The sequence below is a fragment of the Tetrao urogallus genome (genome assembly GCF_951394365.1).
Source record: "Tetrao urogallus genome assembly, chromosome: 3".
NCBI lineage: Eukaryota > Metazoa > Chordata > Aves > Galliformes > Phasianidae > Tetrao > Tetrao urogallus.
In genome coordinates, this window is record NC_136815.1 from 91,207,407 (window position 1) to 91,227,072 (window position 19,666).

General features: G+C 44.1%; 1 protein-coding gene across 1 annotated transcript in view; it reads left to right on the forward strand.

The window, feature by feature from the left end:
- TNS3 (tensin 3) overlaps positions 1-19,666 on the forward strand; it is a gene marked incomplete at both ends in the record, with an annotated part of 220,099 nt that overhangs the window by 145,794 nt on the left and 54,639 nt on the right. The window contains 2 exons of the mRNA XM_079533832.1: positions 2,992-3,096; positions 17,762-19,021. Coding sequence (XP_079389958.1) covers positions 2,992-3,096; positions 17,762-19,021 — 1,365 coding nt within the window. The remainder of the gene's footprint in view (positions 1-2,991; positions 3,097-17,761; positions 19,022-19,666) is intronic.

Consider the following 19,666-nt stretch of genomic DNA (forward strand, 5'->3'; position numbering starts at 1 on the left):
AGAGTGCAATCATTTTTTCATTATAAAGAAACTCTAAACTTCTCTGGATTCAATTTATGTCTGTTCCTTCTTATCCTCCCACCTTGTATCCACCTGGCTCTGTTTCCTTAGTGGCTGTTGTCAGGTCACCCCAAAATCACCTCATCTCCAGGCTGAAGAAGCCCTGGTTCTTCTACCTTTCCTCACAAGGCAGTCCTGACTACCTTGGTAACTCTCCCTTGAACTCGCAATATTTTATTCATGTTTTTGTTATACCAATTCCAAACCAATAGAAAATAACCATCAGTGATACCAGCTTTTAGAAAGGATGCAGTTGCTAGGTAATTCTAAATCTGTGTATGACAAACGTGGCTTTTTTTTTTTTCCTTCTACCTGCACGTAGAAGCTCAGGACTGTAATATTCTTTTCCTTATGATTTTAACTATCCTTGTTTTGAAAGTATTACTGCTTATTTTGAACAATTTAGGACATATTTCTCAAGACACAGCTGTGGAGTTGGTATCTAAGGATTCCTTTATCCCCAGTCCATATAGAGAAACAAGGGCAGAAAGCTGGTTTAATCTCTGTCTGTATCAATCAGTGTCAAAGCTAATACTGAGGTCTTGATGCTCATGCTTTGCTTTTGAATCCCTGGACCACACCTTAATTCCGTATGGCATACATTTAAAAGGTGAATGTTATGTTTATCTAAGGGAATAAAAATGAGGATTGCTGATGAAAATTCTAAGTATGTTTGGAAGAGCATGCTTACGTGAAGCCAGACATCTGAATAAATTTGCAGTCTCAGGCTCTGCAGGGTTGCTGGAGATTGGAGGAGGCAACAGAGACACCCTGGATGAACTGGCAAAGAAGCAGGCTGGCAGTATTGAACTTTCTCTGTGCACCTTTAATGTTACACTTTTCTGGTATCAGAATGATGGTTTATAATAAAAGTTTATCATTCCTTTATTGCCATTTCTTTATAGATATTGTGGTTTCAACCTGGGATGCTGTCTGGACATGCAGAGATGGGATCAGGAAAGCCAGTGTGCAGATGGAACTGCACTTGGTGAGGGATGCAAAAAACAGCAAGAAGGAATTCTTTAGGTACATTGGTCAGAAGAGATGGGCCATAGAGGACATACCCCCCCTGATAAATGAGTAAGAAGAACTGCCTACAACAGACATGGGGAAGGCTGAGGTACTCATGAGTTCTTTGCCTCAGTCTTCAGTAGCAGCCAGGAGTTGCATCTCTCACATCCCTCAACCTCACATCCCTCAACCTCCAGATGGGAAATGGGGGAGCAAACTGTAAGAGCAGAGTAAGTCTAAGACTACCTCATGAGACTGAATGTGTGCAAGTCTATGAGGCCAGACAACATGCATTCCAGGATCCTGAGGGAGCTGGATGATGTGGTTACCAAGCTGCACTCCATCATATTTGAAAAGTCATGGCTACCAGGTGAAGTCCCTGGTAACTGGAAAAAGGAAAACATCACTCTCATTTTTAAGAAGGAGAGAAAGGAAGACCTGGGGAACTACAGGCCTGTTATCCTTATGTGAGTGACATCTGTACCTGTGAAGATCATGGAGCAGATGCTCCTGGAAGAGATGTTAAAGCACACGACGGTTAAGCAGGTGATTCCTGGACAAAGCCAACATGTCTTCACCTAGGGCAATCTGGTGACCTTCTGTGATGGAGTGATGAGTGATGACATCGGTGGACAAGGGGAGGGTAACTGAGGTCATCAGCTTGGACTTCTGCAAGGCTTCTGACATTGTCCTGCATCACGTCCTTATCTCTGAGTTAGAGAGGTGTGGGTTTGAAGGGTAGACTATTTGGTGGATAAGGAAGTAGTTGGAAGGTTGCAGCCAGATGGCTGTGGTCAGTGACTGTCATGAGTTGTGTCCCTCAGGGTTCTATCTTCAGACTCTTAAATGTCTTTATCAGTGACACAGATGATGGGATTCAGTGCACCCTAAGCAAATTTGCAGATGACAGCTAGCTGTGTGGTGCAGTTGATATAGCAGAAGGACGGAATGCCAGCCAAAGGGATCTGGACAAACTTGAAAGGGACCGTGTAAACCTGATGAGGTTCAACAAAGCCAAGTGCAAGATGTTGCACTTGAGTCAGATAGCCAGAAAGGCAAGGGAAGTGATTTTTACTCTTTCTCTGCCTTTGTGAGGCTCCACATGGAGTACAGTGTTCAGGTCTGGGGCCCCCAACACAGGAAAACTATGGAATTTTTGGTGCAGGCTCAGAGGAGGGCCTCAGAGGTAATCAGAAGGCTGGAACACCTCATGTATGAAGACAGGCTGAGGGAGCTTGGCTTGCTCAATCTGGAGAAGAGAAGGCTGCAAGACCTCATTTCATTCAGTGTTAAAAAGGAGATTATAAACAGGAAGGAAGTCAACTTTTTAAATGGGTAAATAGTGATAGAACAAGTGGAGATGGTTTTAAACTGAAGTGTGAAAACTGAAAGACTTAGATTAGATGTCAAGGAAAAGTTTTTCACTGAGAGCATGTTGAGGTGCTGGAACAGACTGCCCAGAGAGGTTGTGACTGTCCTGTCCCTGGAGGAGTTCAAGGACAGGCTGGTTGGGGCCATGAGCAACTTCTTCTAGTTCTTGATCTAGTAGCTGGCAACCCTGCCTGTGTAAGAGAGTTGGAACTTAATAATTTTGAAGTTCCTTCTAACTCAAGACATTCTATGATTCATTCTTACAAACTGTTCAGTCATGTCTGTCTGTGTAGAGCTGGGTGGACCATCTGCGTTGTGTTCAGGAACTGATACGAGTTCTCAGAGTTCCATTGTAAACAAGTTTGAGACAAAATTCTGCACTCGTTCCTTCTTCTATAAATGCAAATAAAGGTCTTTTTAGTTGGTTTGTATAATCTTTCTTCCCCTGTTGCTGATTTAAGTATACGGTATTGTGAGAACAAAGTTTTAACAGTGTTGTATGTATAATTTAAAGATGATTTTTGTCTCAAAAAGATGTTAATTTTTTAGGATGTGAACTCCTTCAGAATGATCATGGAGTGGTAGTTGATCACAATACCTCAGACCCGCTGATACGCTGGGACTCTTACGAAAATATGAGCTCCGATGGGGAAGGTGAGTAATTTTGTCTTGACAGCAACTAAAATCCTTTGGCAACTGTGCAAGAGTGTTTAAAGGGGATGAAAGTGAGCTAATTTGTTTGAACCTAATGGTGCTGTGCTGATGTGAGGAGGTAGATGCCACTATTACCCTCTGGGGGCTCTTACAGAAAGAGACGGTATCTGCAGGACTGTTTCTCCCACTTTTTCTCACTCCTGTCTCCCAGCTGATCACAGAATCGTAGGGGCTGGAAGGGACCTCTAGAGATCATCGAGTCCAACCCCCTGCCAAAACAGGTTCCCTACAGCAGGTCGCACAAGTCGGTGTCCAGGGGGGTCTTGAACATCTCCAGAGAAGGAGAATCCACAGCCTCCCTGGGCAGCCTGTTCCAGCACTCCGTCACCTCACCTAAAGACGTTCTTGTGCACATTTGTGCAGAACTTCCTATGCCGCAGTTTCTGGCTGTTTCCCCTTGTCCTGTCTCCACGCACTGCTGAAAACAGTCTGGCCTCACCTCTCTGCCCCCCACACCTTAGATACTGATGGACCTGGATCAGGTCCCCTCTCAGTCTCCTTTTCTCAAGGCTGAACAGACCCAATTCACTCAGCCTTTCCTCATAGCAGAGATGCTCCAGGCCCTTCACCATCTTTGTGCCCCTCTGCTGGACTCTTTCCAAGAAATCCCTGTCTGTTTTGTACTGGGGAGCCCAGAACTGGACGCAGTGCTCCAGATGAGGCCTTACCAGGGCAAAGTAGAGGGGGAGGATCACCTCCCTCGACCTGCTGCCCATGCTCTTTTTAATGCATCCCAGGATGCCATTGGCCCTCTTGGCCACAAGGGCACACTGCTGGCTCATGGCCGACCTGTCGTCCACCAGGACACCCAGGTCCCTCTCCACAGAGCTCCTCTCCAGCAGCTCATCCCCCAACCTGTACTGGTGCATGCAATTATTCCTCCCTAGATGCAAGACTCTACACTTGCTTTCGTTAAACCTCATCCAGTTTTTTTCTGCCCAGCTCTCCAGCCTATCCAGGTCTCACTGAATGACAGCACAGCCTTCAGGCATGTCAGCCAATCCTCTCAGCTTCGTATCATCAACAAACTTGCTGAGGGTGGCCACCATCCCCTCATCAAGGTCACTGATGAAGATGTTGAACAAGACCAGACCCCTGAGGAACACCACCAGTTACAGGTCTCCAACTAGACTCTGCACTGCCAACAACGACCCTCTGTGCTCTGCCTGTCAGCCAGTTCTCAACCCACCTCACTGTCCACTCATCTATCCCACACTTCCTCAGCTTTGTTATAAGGATGTCGTGGGAGACAGTATCAAATGCCTTGCTGAAATCAAGGTAGACCATATCCACTGCTCTCCCCCCATCCACCCAGCCAGTGACATCATCATAGAAGGCTACCAGGTTGGTCAAGCATGACCTCCCCCTGGTGAACCCATGCTGACTACTCCTGATCACCTCCTTTTCTTCCAGCTGTCTGGAGATGGCATCCAGCACTAACTATTCCATCACCTTTTCAGGGACAGAGGTGAGGCTGACTGGCCTGTAATCTCCTGGATCTTCCTTCTTGCCCTTTTGGAAGACCAGAGTGACATTGGCTCCAGTCTTCAGGCACCTCCCCCATCCTCCAAGACCTCTCAAAGATGACAGAGAGCAGTTCAGCAGTCACCTCTGCCAGCTCCCTCAGCACCCGTGGATGCATCCCATTGGGTCCCATGGATTTATGAAAATCGGTGTTGCCTGGGTGCTCTCAGATTGCCTCTTCCCTGACTAAAGGGAAATCTGCCATTCCCCAGACCCTCTCACTAACCTCCAGGGTCTGGGATTCCCAAGGGAGAGCTTTTTCACTGAAGCAAATAAGAATAAGAAGCAAAGAAGGCATTCAGTATCTCTGCCTTCTCAGCATCCCCCGTTACCAGAGCACCCCCCTCACTTAGCAGGGGAGCCACATTCTCCCTTGTCTTCCTTTTACTGTTAACATACTTTAAAAAGCCTTTTTATCCTTTATCCTTTATCACCTTTGCCAGATTCAATTCCAAGCAGGCTTTAGCCTTCCTTGTCTCAACTTTGCAGGCCCTGACAACATTTCTATATTCTTCCCAAGTGGTCAGACCCTTCTTCTTTCCTTTGAGTTTGTGCACAAGCGCCTTGCTCATCCACACAGGTCTCCTGCCACCCCTACCTGATTTCTTGCTCACAGGGACGCACTGATCCTGAGTTTGGAAGAAGGGCTGCTTAAATGCTGACCAGCTCTCACAGACCCCCTCACCTTCTTACACCCTAGCCCATAGCATAGCTCCAAGTAGGTCCCAGAAGAGACCAAAGTTGGCTCTCCTAAAGTCCAGCATAGCAATCCTACTTTTTGCTTTGCTTCTTCCACTCAAGATCTTGAACTCCACCATCTTGTGGTCACTACAACCAAGCTGCCCCCGACCTTTACTTCCTTGACAAGCCCGCCCTTATTAGTGAGAATAAGGTCAAGCAATACCCCTCCCCTCATTAGTTCCTCCACCACCTGCATCAGAAAGTTGTCTTCAACACATTGCAGGAACCGTCTGGACTGCAAGTGCCTAGCCATGTTGCTTATCCAGCAAATATCTGGATAATTGAAGTCCCCCATAAGCACCAGCAGGGATCGTGACGCTACTTCCAGTTGCTTGTGGAAGGCCTCATCAACCTCCTCCTCCTGATCAGGGGGCCTGTAGTACACACCCAAAACAGTGTCAGCCATACCAGCCCACCCCTTGATTCTTACCCACAAGCTCTCCACTGCCACACCACTCTCCCCCAAGCGGAGTTCAATTCTAGCTGCTCTCTCTCATAAAGAGCAACTCCACCACCCCACCTCACCAGCTGATCTTTCCTAAAAAGCACACAGCCCTCCATAACACCATTCCGGTCATGCGAGCTGTCCCACCACGTCTCCATATTGCAGTGAGATCATGGCCTTGTGACCGCACGCAGATCTCCAGCTCTTCCTGTTTATTTCCCAATACTGCGTGCATTAGTGTACAGACACTTTAGGGAAGCAGCATCCCCCTGCCACTCTCCATCCCTTTGAACTCCACCCTCATCACCCATCAAGCTCTGTTTTGAGCCTCAAAGTACTCACTCAACCCCAGTGGCCCTCATTTTGTCCCCTACCCCTTTCTTACCTAGTTTAAAGACTAATTTAAAAACTGATGTTGCACAGCTGTGTTTCCCTTTGTTAAGTCTGCTTTCCCAGAGGCACTACCAGTCTCTGAGCCATAGCTCAGCTCTAGCCAGCAGCAGGTCCCTTTAGGAGCTGGTTCTGATTTGACTTGGGGCAGCTTCTGGACACTTCCCAGTGATGCCACACCACCTCTACCAAAGCATTCCCACATAAGCCCAGTGCTGGCTTATATGTGACCCAGTGTCACACCTGGATCTGTATATGCAACTCCAACGTTGTTGCAAGTAGAAATGGGAGGGAAGGTATTGAATGGATGGCATGGATCCAATGGATTCTTGTTTTTACAGTTCTTTTGTTCAGAAATACAAGATAGCTGGAATTAAGATACATAATCATAGAACAGCTTGGGATGGAAGAGACCTTAAAGATCATTTAGATCCACCCCCACTGCTGTGGACTAGGTTGCCATCCACTCCATCAGACTGCTCAGGGCCTCTTCCAACTTAGCCTTGAACATCTGCAGGGATAAGGCCTCTATAGCTTCCCTGGGCAGCCAGTTCCAGTGCCTCACAACCCTCAGAGTAAAGAATTTCTTCTTAGCATTTTATTCTAAATCTTCTCTATTTTAATTTAAAACCATTTCCACTTGTCCTATCACTAGCAGGTTGTGCAAAAAACCAGTCTCCCTCCTGTTTATGAGGTCCCTGTAGGCACTGGAAAGGTGCAATTAGGTTTTCCCAGAGTCTTCTCCAGGCTGAACAGGTTCAGCTCCCTCAGCCTTTCTTCGCATAAGGGGTATTCCAGCACTGTTAATCTTTGTGGCCCTCCAACAGCTCTATGTCTTTCCTGTGGTGAAGGTCCCAGGCCTGGGTGCTGTACTCCAGGTAGAATCTCATGAGGGCACAGTAGAAAGGGTCAGTCATCTCCCTCTCTCTCTGGCCTATTTTGACAATGCTCAGGATACGTTTGGCTTTCTGAGTTGCTGATGATTCCTGTCAAGCTTTTCATCCCCTAGAAACCCCCCAACTCCTTCTCTGCAAGGCTGCTTTCACTGAGTTTTTCTCTGTGTGTATACATACCTGGAATTATATATCTGGAATTGCCCCAACCCACGTGTACTACCTTGTGCTTGGCCTTGTTGAACCTCAATAGTCTCACGTGGGCCCACTTCTCAAGCCTGTCTTGATAACTTTGGATGACATTTCTTCCTACTGTCACGTCAGCTGCACCACTCAGTTTGAAATCATCATCAAACTTGCTGAGGATGCACTCAATCCCACTGTCTGTGTCATTGGTAAGGGTATTAGAGAGCACTGGCCTCATGGTGGACCGCTGGCAAACAGCACTTGTCACCAGCCTCCATCTGAGCATAGTGCTGTTGTCCACAGCCCTCTGACTGTGGTCAACCAATATGTAATAGCTGTTGTAGACCCAGCTTTTGTTGATTTTTATTATCTTCCAAATATGACTTTGCTCATATGCTCATCATCTGATGACTATAGCAGTGAGGATTTTAGTGGGAAGCAGCATAATATGAGCTTAACTTTTTTTTTTTTTTCACTGAGTAATTCCAATCTGCAAGAACTAGGGAAGATCAAGAGTGAGAAGAGGACAGTCGTTATGTGAGGCAGGTGGAGCACACCACAGGGAGTCACCAGAGGTTTTGTAGTTGGATAAGATTGTCTTCCTATAGGGCATAGTATCAGACAAACAATACTGACTGAAGCAGGTATGTCTTTTTCTACTCAGAATGTTTCTGTACGGTGTACTTCCTTTCTTCCCTCCTTCTTTGTATAAACATAGCCCTCAGCAAGTAAAGCATTGATGTTAAATGTGGGACAGAGGTCCCTTGATTTGCTCAGCCTGGAGAAGAGGATACTGAGGGTTTACCTTATGGTGGCCTACAGCTCCTCACGAGGGGAGAAGAGAGTAGTGTGATCTCTGCTCTCTGTTGACAACGACAGAACCTAAGGGAATGGCATGGAGCTGCACGGAGGGGGAGAGGGAGGGTCAGTTTGGTTGCTAAGAAATGGTTCATCACCAGGGAGTGATTGGACCCAAGAACAAGCTTACCAGGGCAGCGGTCAGGACGCCAAGTGTCAGAGTTCAAGGAGTGTTTGGAGAATGCTCTCAGAAACATAGTCTGATTTTTGTGTGGTCCTGTGAGGAGACAGGAGTGGATTCAATGAGACTTGCAGGTCTCTTCCAACTCAGGATATTCTGCAGTTCTATTTATCTGCTAAGATTCATTGGATAGACAGATTTCACCTTGAAAGCAGAAAAATATATAGTCAGCATGCTGTTGAAAGATACAGAACTTCATGTTTACCATGTGAGAAGTGAACAAGAGCTTGGTTTTGTTATGTCCCTTCTTTAGGCAGGGAGTTGCACTTCTAGTTTGTCAGTCTTCTAAAGGAGCTATTGGTGTAGACCAGTAGTGAGTATCTAACCTTCTGGCTTGGCTGGGCTGCACTGAATGATGAGAAGTTGTCTTGGGCCACATATATGTAATTCACTCTGAAGGTAATGCCTCCTATGTATTTCCATAACTACAGCAGATACAATGAGCACAGTAACGTTGATAGAGCATATTCTCAGCTACAAAATGCTGTTTTTCAACACAGCCACCACAATTAGCTATGCACTTTCTCCAGCAACGAACCAGAGCCTGCATACTATACTTGTAAAAATATGCACCAGCAGAAGTGACCAGGTGCCACCACTGCCTCAGTGTGCTCACATCCACTGTTTGGTGTCCATAAACATTTAGCAAATATCAGTGAATGCAGTTTTTTCTGCATGGAAGAATTTGGTGAGATACTTCTGCTTTGTATGTGCTTCCATATCAGGCAACATTTTGTCAGACTGCTCTCTGCTGTCCTTAGTCACACAGCAACAAAATGTGATAGAATATTTGCAGGAAGGTTCAGCCTCTACTATACTATAGTATAGGAGTCAAATTCTATACTACTTTACTATCCATGAAAGGTAGGACTTCTAGATCATGCATTTTCTAGATCTGATTGCATTTTCTTTGTGCACTTTAAATGCCTATTTTATATAGCTCACTGCTCACTTAAATGGTTAACGTAGAGTCCAAATGCTGCTAAAGTTTGCTTGTTATTCAAGTTGAATTCTTTGTTCTCCTCTCACATATTTGTCACACTTGCTCTTCCAATTTAAATAATCTAATTGTATAAAAAAAATATTAGAATATTAGAATATTTCAAACTGTTTGCTTCTTTCATAAGTTCTTAATATCTACTAGGTTTATTGTGTTGCTTATTAGTGTAGTTAGGCTGATGTCGAATAAGGTACTGTTCAGGTTTTTTAACCTGCTGGCAGTTTTAGGGTAACAGTGAAACACTAAATACCACAAAACCTAGCTGCCAGTTTTCAGGTCATGAAATATGTTAGAGATGCCAGTTTCAGATAGTATCTTTTCTGTCATGGCATTTAGTACTACTGGGCCTGGGCACATGTAATAAGCACACATAGTAATTGGCTCCTGTGTAAAGACCAAACAGCTTGCAGTCATGGACTGCTTGTACAAAACAGATCTTTCCCTCAGAGAAGTTTCAGGTTATAATGAGCTTTTCAGCAGGAGCCATACCACAGCAAAACCAGGGTTTCTATTGTTGACGTTTCCTTCTCTAACTGAAATGGCATGATTCAGCTACTGGAAAGTTGAATTTCAGCTGTCTTTCTTCACCCATTCTTCTTCAGAATGGAATCAAAATGGTACATAATGGTACATAATCAGTGAATAATGCTATAATGTGATGGAAAACACAGCAGTAAGTGGGGTTACAATCAGAGTCACAGACTGCAGCGAGGATAAAGCCAAGTGCAGCTGCTGTAGATACAGAAACAAAGGAAAAAAAGCTGCTTACCTTCAGAAGGTCTCAGGCTGGCAGGAATCTCCAGCAAAATATCACTGCTTCTATTGCGAACCCTTAAATAAGATCTGGGAGGGGGTGGATCCTGGCTCCACCCCTTCCAGTTACTCAGGTGCATTGCAAGCATCTAAGCTTTCCTGGGCTGGCCCCGCTTTCTCACCAGGTGCTCAATCACAGTTTTAGGCCATGACTTGCATTTCCACTACAGTCTAAATAGTTTGTGGTTGTTCGACATTCTGGTTAACATGCAGGCTAAATTTGAGAATTTTGTATCAGCAGAGGAAGTACTGGTTAGGATTATCTCTCAACCTTACAAAGCATAAATGTATGTGACACGTAAGTAAATAAATAGTCTGCTGGCAGTCTGGCTCTCGTCTTGTCTGTACTCTTATTCCTGTGGATGATCCTGCTTGGATGGCACTGTGTAATGATAGCAGGAGGGCTAATGAAGGCAAATACAGAAGAGTTTTTCTTCCAAAGGCTTCCCTTTGTTGTCTGATTGTCCTTGAGAAGGTGAAAGATTTTTTATATAGCATTTCAGTGTAGGGAACTAAATTCACATGGTAGAGTTTTTCATCTAATGTGAGGAAACATGGCTGACTAGCATGTCTGAAGGATTTACAGCACCGTGCTTAGCTTTGGTCAACTGAAAAGTCAGACAGGAAGATTTCTTGAAAGTACTGGTGTTGCTTTTACGTTACCATGGTCCAGGGCAGATCCACTAACCTCAAAACTCTGTTTTGTGTTAGGATACCCATCTACTCAAATGAAAGCAGTGTCACATATTGTTTTCTTTTCTGGATTTTAAATTCAAGAATAACAGAGAAGAAAATGTTACCTAGTAGTTAATTTTATATGTTGGCTTGTGTGCTTGTTTATAATTCCATATGAAAGTTTTTCTGTCCTTTCACATTGAAACTCCAAGTGTGCTTCATTTTCCTAACAGCAGTGAGAGCTTATGAAAAATCAAGCATGAAAGGGGTTGAGAAACTCTCAATCGACTGTCTTTTCCTTAGGTATGGCATTTTTTTCGTAAATATTCTTTCAAAATTTCTGTACGCAGGTGTTTGACCTCATATGCAGCAGTTGGAATTTACACATTATACGTCATAAACTTCAGCAAACATCTTCATTCATCTGTAGAGAAATCCTATTGCATGGGGAATTGCTTGTTTTATTTTTCTTATCCTGATAATTTGTTGGTTAAAGGAGTATTTTTGGTCCTTTGCATGTACTGATTTCAGTATCAACAACAGACAAGTCATAGTATCTAATCATTAAAAATAAAAAAAATTGTTCTTTAACTATTAACAAAAATGTATTAAACTTATCACTTAACTTCTAGTGTATAGGTATTTTCAGAGATGGAAACTTGGAAGTGTGTCATGTGCCAAAGGCTTTTCCAACTGATCCACTTTTCTTGTTACAAACCGATCAGTTAATTACCACTGTGGGTATAATTTCTAAATAGTGCTTTTTTTCAAATGTCACTGCCTACAGAAAAGTCTTCCTCGCTCTCACTTTTAGATAAAATGTGCTTTTTGACTTTAGTGTCATTTCAAGTGTATTGTTGTTGAAATGTGTTAGGTTCTCTGTGGATTTTCTGATTCTGGGGTTGCCACAGATGTAGATGAAGCTCTTGGTTACATTTGACAAAATCATGTCTGTTCTTAAATTGTAATGGTCTGTTTTTCTTTTTATCAAACAATTAATGGGTAGGTAAGTTCTTAATAGATTTCTGCAAAATGTAAGTGTTCTTATAAATAAGCATTAAAAATCCTTTGTAAGTAGAAGCACTCATTTTATTCTTACTGTACTGTGCTTGGGGCATAGTATAAATATTTAACCTTAAATGTTTTTGTAAGAAACAGAATTATATTAATTTTCATCATAAAGTCATAGAATCATTTGAGTTGGAAGGGACCTTTAAAGATCATCTAGTCTAGCCCCCTTGTAGTGAACAGGGACACCTACTCTAGATAGGTTGCTCAGAGCCTGGCCCAGCCTGACACTGAATGTCTCCAGGAGCAGGGCATCCGCCACTTGTCAGGGCAGACTGTTCCAGATCTTCACAACCCTTATCATAAAGAACATATTTCTTATATCCAATGTAAAGCTCCCTTCTTTTAGTTTGAAACATTCTCCCTTGTCCTATCACAGCACACCTTCTAAGGAATCTGCTTCCTTCTTTTCTGTAGTCCCTCTGTATATATTGAAAGGCCATACTCAGTCTCCCTTTTTTCCATGAGAGCCTTTCCTTTTTCAGGCTGAGCAGCCCCAGCTCTCACAGCCTGCGCTCATGGGGCAGGTGTTCCATCCCTTGGATCATTTCTGTAATCCTCTGGATTTGCTTTAACAAGTTCGTGCCTCTCCTCTACTGAGGAGTGCACATTTGGATGCATTATGCCACTTGAGGTCTCAACAGCACAGAGAATAGGAGCAGAATCACCTCCCTCATCCTGCTGACCATGCTTGCTTTGAAGGATACATTTGGCTTTCTGTGCTTCAAGGGCATGTTGCTGACTCATGTCCAGCTTACCATCCAGCAGTACCCCCAGTTTCTTTTTGCAGGCCTGTGCTTGATCTTTTCATCCCCCAGCTTGTACTGATTGCGGGGCTGCCATGGCCCAGGTGCAAGACCTTGAACATGGATATGTTGAACTTCATGAGGTTCTTCTGGACCCACTGTTTGAGCCTGTCTAGTTCTCTTTGGATGGCATCCCACCTCTTAGGTCATGGAGGACCATGTCAAAGGCCTTACTGAAAACACATAGATTACTTCAGTTTTTCTACCCTCCATTTCAGGACTTGTCTTGATGAATCCATGCTAGTTGTCTGGTATAGAATCATAGAATCCTCAGAGCTGGAAGGCACCTCTGAAGGCCGTCTGATCCAACTCCGCTGCAGTGAACAGAGACGTACGCAGATAGATCAGTTTGCCCAGTTCCTTATCCAGCCTTGCCTTGAACGTTTCCAAGGATTGGACATCCATCACGTCATTCCAGTGCCTCACCACTCTCACTGTAAAAGTCTTTTTCATTATGTTTAAGCTAAATTTACCCTCTTTAAACTTATTAAACTAACCCATTTCGTCTTGCTAGAGACTCTTGTCTGTCCCCTTCTTTCTTGTAGCTCTCCTTGAGATATTGAAAGGCCACCCTGGGCAGCCCATTCCAGTGCCTGACCACTCTTTCAGAGAAGTAGTATTTCCTAATGTCCAGCCTGAATCTCCCCTGGCGCAGCTTGAAGCTATTCCCTCCAGTCCCATCACCAGTTACACGAGTGAAGAGGCCGACCCCCAGCTCTACTACAACCTTCCTTCAGGTAGTTATAGAGAGCAATGAGCCTCCTCTTCTCCAGACTGAACATTCCCAGTTCCTTCAGCCTCTCCTCGTAAGGCCTGTGCTCCAGACCTCTCACCAGCTTTGTTGCCCTTCCTTGAACCTGCACAGGAGAGGTGTTCCATCCCATGGACCACATCCACAAACATCCTCGGTACAGGAGGATTCCACATCTGGATGCAGTACATCTGCACATATGCATGCAGTACACCAGGTGAGGCCTGATCACCACAGAGTAGAGGGTCAGGATCACCTCCCTCAATCTGCTGGCCATACTCCACTTCATATTGGTAGTGGATGTTACTTTGACCCAGGTGCAAGACCTTGCATTTGAATTTGTTGAGCCTGATGAGGCTCTCCTGGACCCACTGCTCAAGCCTATCTAGGTCTCTCTGGATGGCATCCTGTCCCTCTGGTGTGTTGACTGCACCCCACAACTTGGTATCATCCGCAAACTTGCTGAGGGTGCACTCAACCCTGCTGTCAGCGTCACTGATGAAGATATTAATGATATTAATGAGTGTATGTCTCAGCACTGCTTCCTGGGGACACCACTCATCACTAATCTCCACCCAGACATTGGGCCATTGACCGCCACTCTCTGGGCTCAACCCTGCATCCAGTTCCTCATTCACTGAGCAGCCTGCCCATCAGGTTGTATCGCTCCAGTTTGGAGAGAAGGATGTTGTGAGGAACTGGGGCATACTCCTTACTAATAGGCCTTACTACCTCACCGGACAGGTGACATCAGTGGCTCTTTCCTCATTCACTGATGCAGGTGTGCCATCAGAGAAGGCCACCAGGTTGGTCAAGCAGGATTTGCCCTTGGTAAAGCCATGCTCATTCTCCCATATCTCTTCCCAGTCTTCCACGTGTCTTAGCATAGCCTGCAGGAAGTTCCATGGTCTTTCCTGGTACAGAAGTGAGACTGAGAGGTGGGTAGTTCCCAGGGTCATCTTTTCTGCCCTTCTTAGAAATGGTGTGATGTTGCCTTTCTTCCAGTCACCAGGGACTTCACCCGATTGCCATGACTTTTCAAGTATCATTGAGAGTGGCTTGGTGACTACATCAGCGAATTCCCTCAGGACTCTGGGACGCATCTCAGAGGGACCCATGGACTTGTGGGTCTTCAGGTTCCTCAGGTGGTCACAAAAGTGGTTTTTGCTTACAGCAGGAGGGACGTTGCCACCCCAGTCCCCTCCTACCAAGCCACACGTCTGAGGGCTGTGTGACAAGCAGTTACTGCAGAAGACCAAGGCAAAAAAGAAGAGTTATTAAGTACGTCAGCCTTCTCCTTCTCTGTTGTTACTGGCTTGCCTGTGTCACTCAGTGGCGGAGGGGGAGATGGAGGAGAGGTGGTATGCCTTCCTGGACTGTCCTTTTCGGGCAGAGATGCCTGTAAGAAGCCTTTCTTGTTCTTCTTGGCATCCCTTGCCGAGTGTAGCTCAAGCCAGGCCTTGGCTTTCCTGACCCCAGTCTTACAGCCTAGCAGATTCCTTATGCTCTTCCCACAGTACCTGTCCCTGTTTCTACTCCCTGTGCATTTTCTTCTTGCTCTTTAGCAGATCTGTTTCAGCAATGCTTGCCTCTTGCTTTGTATTCCTGATTTGCTACACCTGGAGATGGAGTGCTTTTGCACCCTGAGGAAAAGCTTCCTTAAGATCTACTAGTTCTTCTCTGCACCCTTGCCCATGAGGACAGTTTTCGAAAATATTTTGTTGACTAACAGCTTGAAGAGCTGGAAGCTAGCATTCCTAAAATTTAGTGTCCTAATTTTACTGTTTGCCTACATCATATCCCTCAGGAGCATGAGCTTAACTGTAGAATAGTCACTTATAGCCCAGGCAGCCTCCAATCCTGATGTCACCAATCAGTTCATTTGCACTGGTGAGCAACAGGTCCAGTATTGCATTCCCCCTGATGGGGCCATCTATTACTTGACTCAGGAAGTTATCCTCAATGCATGCCAGGAGCCTCCTGGATTGCCTACAGCTTGCCATGCCTCTTTTCCAGCAGATGTATGGATGGTTCAAGTCCTCCAGTAGGATGAGCACTTGTGATCACAGTGCCTCCTGTAGCTGGAGGTAGAAGGGCCTCCCTGTCTTTCATGTACCTTAGCATAGCTTCCAAGATGATCTGTTCCGTGACCTTCTCTGACACAGAGGAGAGGATTACACGTCTGCAGTTGTTTTCGTGGTAGTGCTTTCAAATTGAAAATGTCTTCAGAATGCTTTTTTTGTATGTTAATTAAATGTAAACATTGATGAAGCATGTGTTTTTTCTGGGAAACAAATTTTAATTCTTCATTTTGAATGTTTCATATATATTGTTGTTGAGTGTATGTTTGTTATTCCTTTTAGTATTGAAGTATATTTAAAATATTACATGTGTGATAAAGCATGCAGACAATCCAAACTGTTTGAGCAAAGGAGACAATCCTGTGGCAGAATGTTTGGTTTGTAATTTGTGATGCTCTGACTGTCTGCTGTGTATTTTGTGTTCAATTTTTTTGTTTATTGAGAATAATTAATTAAAGATGTATTTCACTGTAATGAGGAATGGTGGCTACAGTGTGAAAGATCCAAGAAAACATGATAGGTGGTTCTAGATAGTGGGCAGTGAGGAGGAGTATGGAAGGATGTTACTTCTGGGATCAAAAAAAAAACCACAGACACTTCAGTGAAGCCTTCCTGATTGAAAGCCTAGTGTTTCCTTGTACCACCAACAGGAGAAGTAAATGATTCTTTATTGTGCATTTAGACTATCAAGTAGAAATGAATGAGCTAGTAATTACCTGATATACCTTCAGAGCTAGCATGGCTGGTAGGTTCCTACCATTCTTGCTCTGAATGGAGTGCATGGTAGATTACTCTGAATGTCCTAACAGTTCTCCAAATTAGTGCAAAAATTTATGAAAACATAAGCATTTAATGAAAATAGCAAAAGAGGGAACTTTATTTCTTCTTGATGTGTGAGTGGCATGTTATGTAATCATCAAGAACTTTGTTGTAAATTGTGATGTAAATAGAAATATGAAAGAAGACTGTGCTATTGGTTTTACCAACTACTAAAATACAGACTGCGGCTCGTGTCATGGGACCTCCATTGAAACCAGATCCTTCTGTGCCTGATTTCCTCATGAACTTATAGCCAAGTGAGGAGATGAACCGTGAGAACTGATACCCAGCTATTCAGAAAACTCTGCCTGATTCCCTGGAGATTTTCTAAGTACAAAATGTTAACAGGAAGGAGAAATGGCGAGTAAAACTTCAGTTTAAAAAAAATTGTTATGGAAATTAGAAACTAATTTCAGAGAAACATGATTTTGTTTCTCTGAACTATTGTGGCCTTCTGTCCCTACTTGATTTTAATCAATGAGCCTTGCCTTGTTAGTACCATAGCAAAACTTAGCCAGGATGATAGTAAGGCTGTGTATTGGTGGGAGATTCGTAAAAACTGGTCACAGAAGTTCGCAGTTCTGCTGTCAACTTCACTTGAAATGTTCACTTTTCACTTGAAATTCACATGCTGTGCAAAAACAAAGCCTTCTGTCTTCTGAAGGCAGTTGCTCATTTTCCACTGCATAACATATGCTTCAGAAGGAATTATGAAGAGAAGTATCCTTCAGATACCAGCAGTTAACAAAATGTGTTTTGTTGGTATTTCACTTACCAATAAAGTCTAACTCCACAGAAGAGCTGAATTTGACCTAAGTGTCTGTGAAGGTTCGCCTGAACATAGTCTGACTGATGGCTGTGCAAATCTAGGGTAGCTAGGGGAGAGGAGACTGAGGGGAGGCCTACAGCTTTCTCATGAGGGGAGCAGAAGTACAGGCACTGATCTCTGCTCTCTGGTGACAGCAAGTGGACCCGAGGGAATGGCATGGAGCTCCACCAGAGGAGGATCAAGTTGGTGTTAGGAAAAGGTTCTTCATCAGAGCTTGGTCAGACACTGGAACAAACCTCTCCAGGTCACAGCATCAAGGAGTTTAAGGAGATGACAGAGTTCAAGAAGCTCTTAGACGTGGTGTTTGAATTTGGGTGGTTCTCTGGGGAGCTAGCAGTTGAACTCGATAGTCCTTGTGGGTCCCTTCCAACTCAGGATATTCTTTGATTCTATTATGTTGAATTTGCAGAGAATTTAGTTCTGCATAAACAATGCCATAAAAATTAGCAGTACTGCAGTGTGGTATGATGTAATATCATACCTTCCAAGCTTTTACGTAATGCCTTGTCCCTTTCCTTCTCTTTCCTTCCTTTATCTCTCCACAGTGCTGCATACCCAAGGTCCTATTGATGGCAGTCTATATGCAAAAGTAAGAAAGAAGAGCTCTTCAGACGGCAGTATCCCTGGTGTTGCTCAAGGTATTCCTGTGACCAGCAGTCCTGATCACAGAGATCATACCCTGTCTGTCAGCAGTGATTCAGGGCATTCAACAGCTTCCATCAGGACAGACAAAACTGAAGAGCGCCTTATGACAGGAGTCAAACGGGTTCTGAGCCCACAGGAGAAGGCAGAACTGGACAAACTACTTAGTGGCTTTGGTTTGGAGGACTCTATCATCACTACCAGAAGTGTGACTGATGCTGGAAGCAAGTACAGTGGGACTCACCACATAGTACCGGCTCAGGTTCATGTGAATGGGGACACCAAACTGAAGGACAGGGAAACTGATATTCTGGATGATGAAATGCCTAACCATGATCTTCACAGTGTAGACAGCATTGGGACTTTGTCTTCTTCAGAAGGGCAGCACTCCACCCATCTAGGTAACTTGAGTTGCCCCAAGAGCAGTCAGAACTCGCTTCTCTCAGATGGCTTTGGAAGTAACACAGGGGAAGACCATCACAATGCCATTGCCCCAGACCTGGGAATTGGTGTGGATCCCCTCTATGAAAGATCATTTGGTAACACTGAGCCGAAGTCATCTCAGCAATTGCAAAGGAATCCTTGTGTCTCACCCCAGCCTCAAGCCTATGACCCAGGTAACTACTCTACTCACAACTGGGTTTGCCAGCAGCAGATGGTCACTGCTCACCAGTATGGTTTTGTGTCACAGAATGAAATGAAGGTTGGCATTCATAAGACTGTGGAGAATTTAGGCATCGTCCAGAGTCAATCCCAGCTCCCAGACATGCTGACACATGGCTCCAGCAGTAAAGATGCTGTTCAGAGAGGACTAAGAAGCATACCAGGCGTTGCTGAAGGTGCAGAACCTGCAGACGGTGAGAGTTTTAAGACAGAGCTAGTGTCTCAGAGGGACACAAATAGCCAGGATCTTGGACCAAATGCAGGGGACTTGCCAGCTTCTCCAACTTTGGATATTGATCAGTCCATTGAACAACTGAACAGACTAATCTTGGAATTAGACCCTACATTTGAACCTATCCCAACACGCATTAACACTGTCACCAGGGACACAAATCAAGCAAATGGCTTCACTGGCCATAACACAGATGTGGAAGAGCTTGTCATGAGCCCTGGCACCCATGAGAAATTAGAGGTCACAAACAGGAATGCCTTCCAAAATGGTAAGCTCTTGTAGTACTGCTTGAATACTTTCTAAAGTGGTTTTCCCAGCACTTCTGTGCTCTTGACATGGTGCAGCAGGACCTCAGATCAAGAATTAAACTTTTGGGGTGATTGTCAAAGGATTATTTCGGATATCCTCTTTTTTTTTTTAGCAGTCTCATAAATTATGGAATCATGCTAATTGCACATTGCTAAATGCCTTTGAATACTTATTTTTTAAAATAACTGTTCAACAAATTCTAACCTGTTACAGATCATCTGTAGTGATTTTCTGCTGCTCTAAGTTTACATGAAGGGGAGAATTCCTACATATATTCCTATAAGTCCTACATTACTATTGAGACATTCTTAGAAGACACCTGTAGTGAAATGTTTTATGATTTTGTGATAATTATTATTTCCACTGAAAGTACGATAATAAGATTGGAGTTTATTTTCTCTTAAATATTGTATAATATTTTTCTTCTAAACTTCTGTGCAATATATTCATAAATGCAGTAATATTTGCCAGTGAGATACCTTAAAGCACATATTTTTCTGAGGTTATTTCTAGAAATTGGAAGTTACAGTGTTTGCTTGTTATCTGCTATTTCTGTTTAAGTCAACTGAAACCTTTCATTAATGCTGTGTTAACAACACAAGCT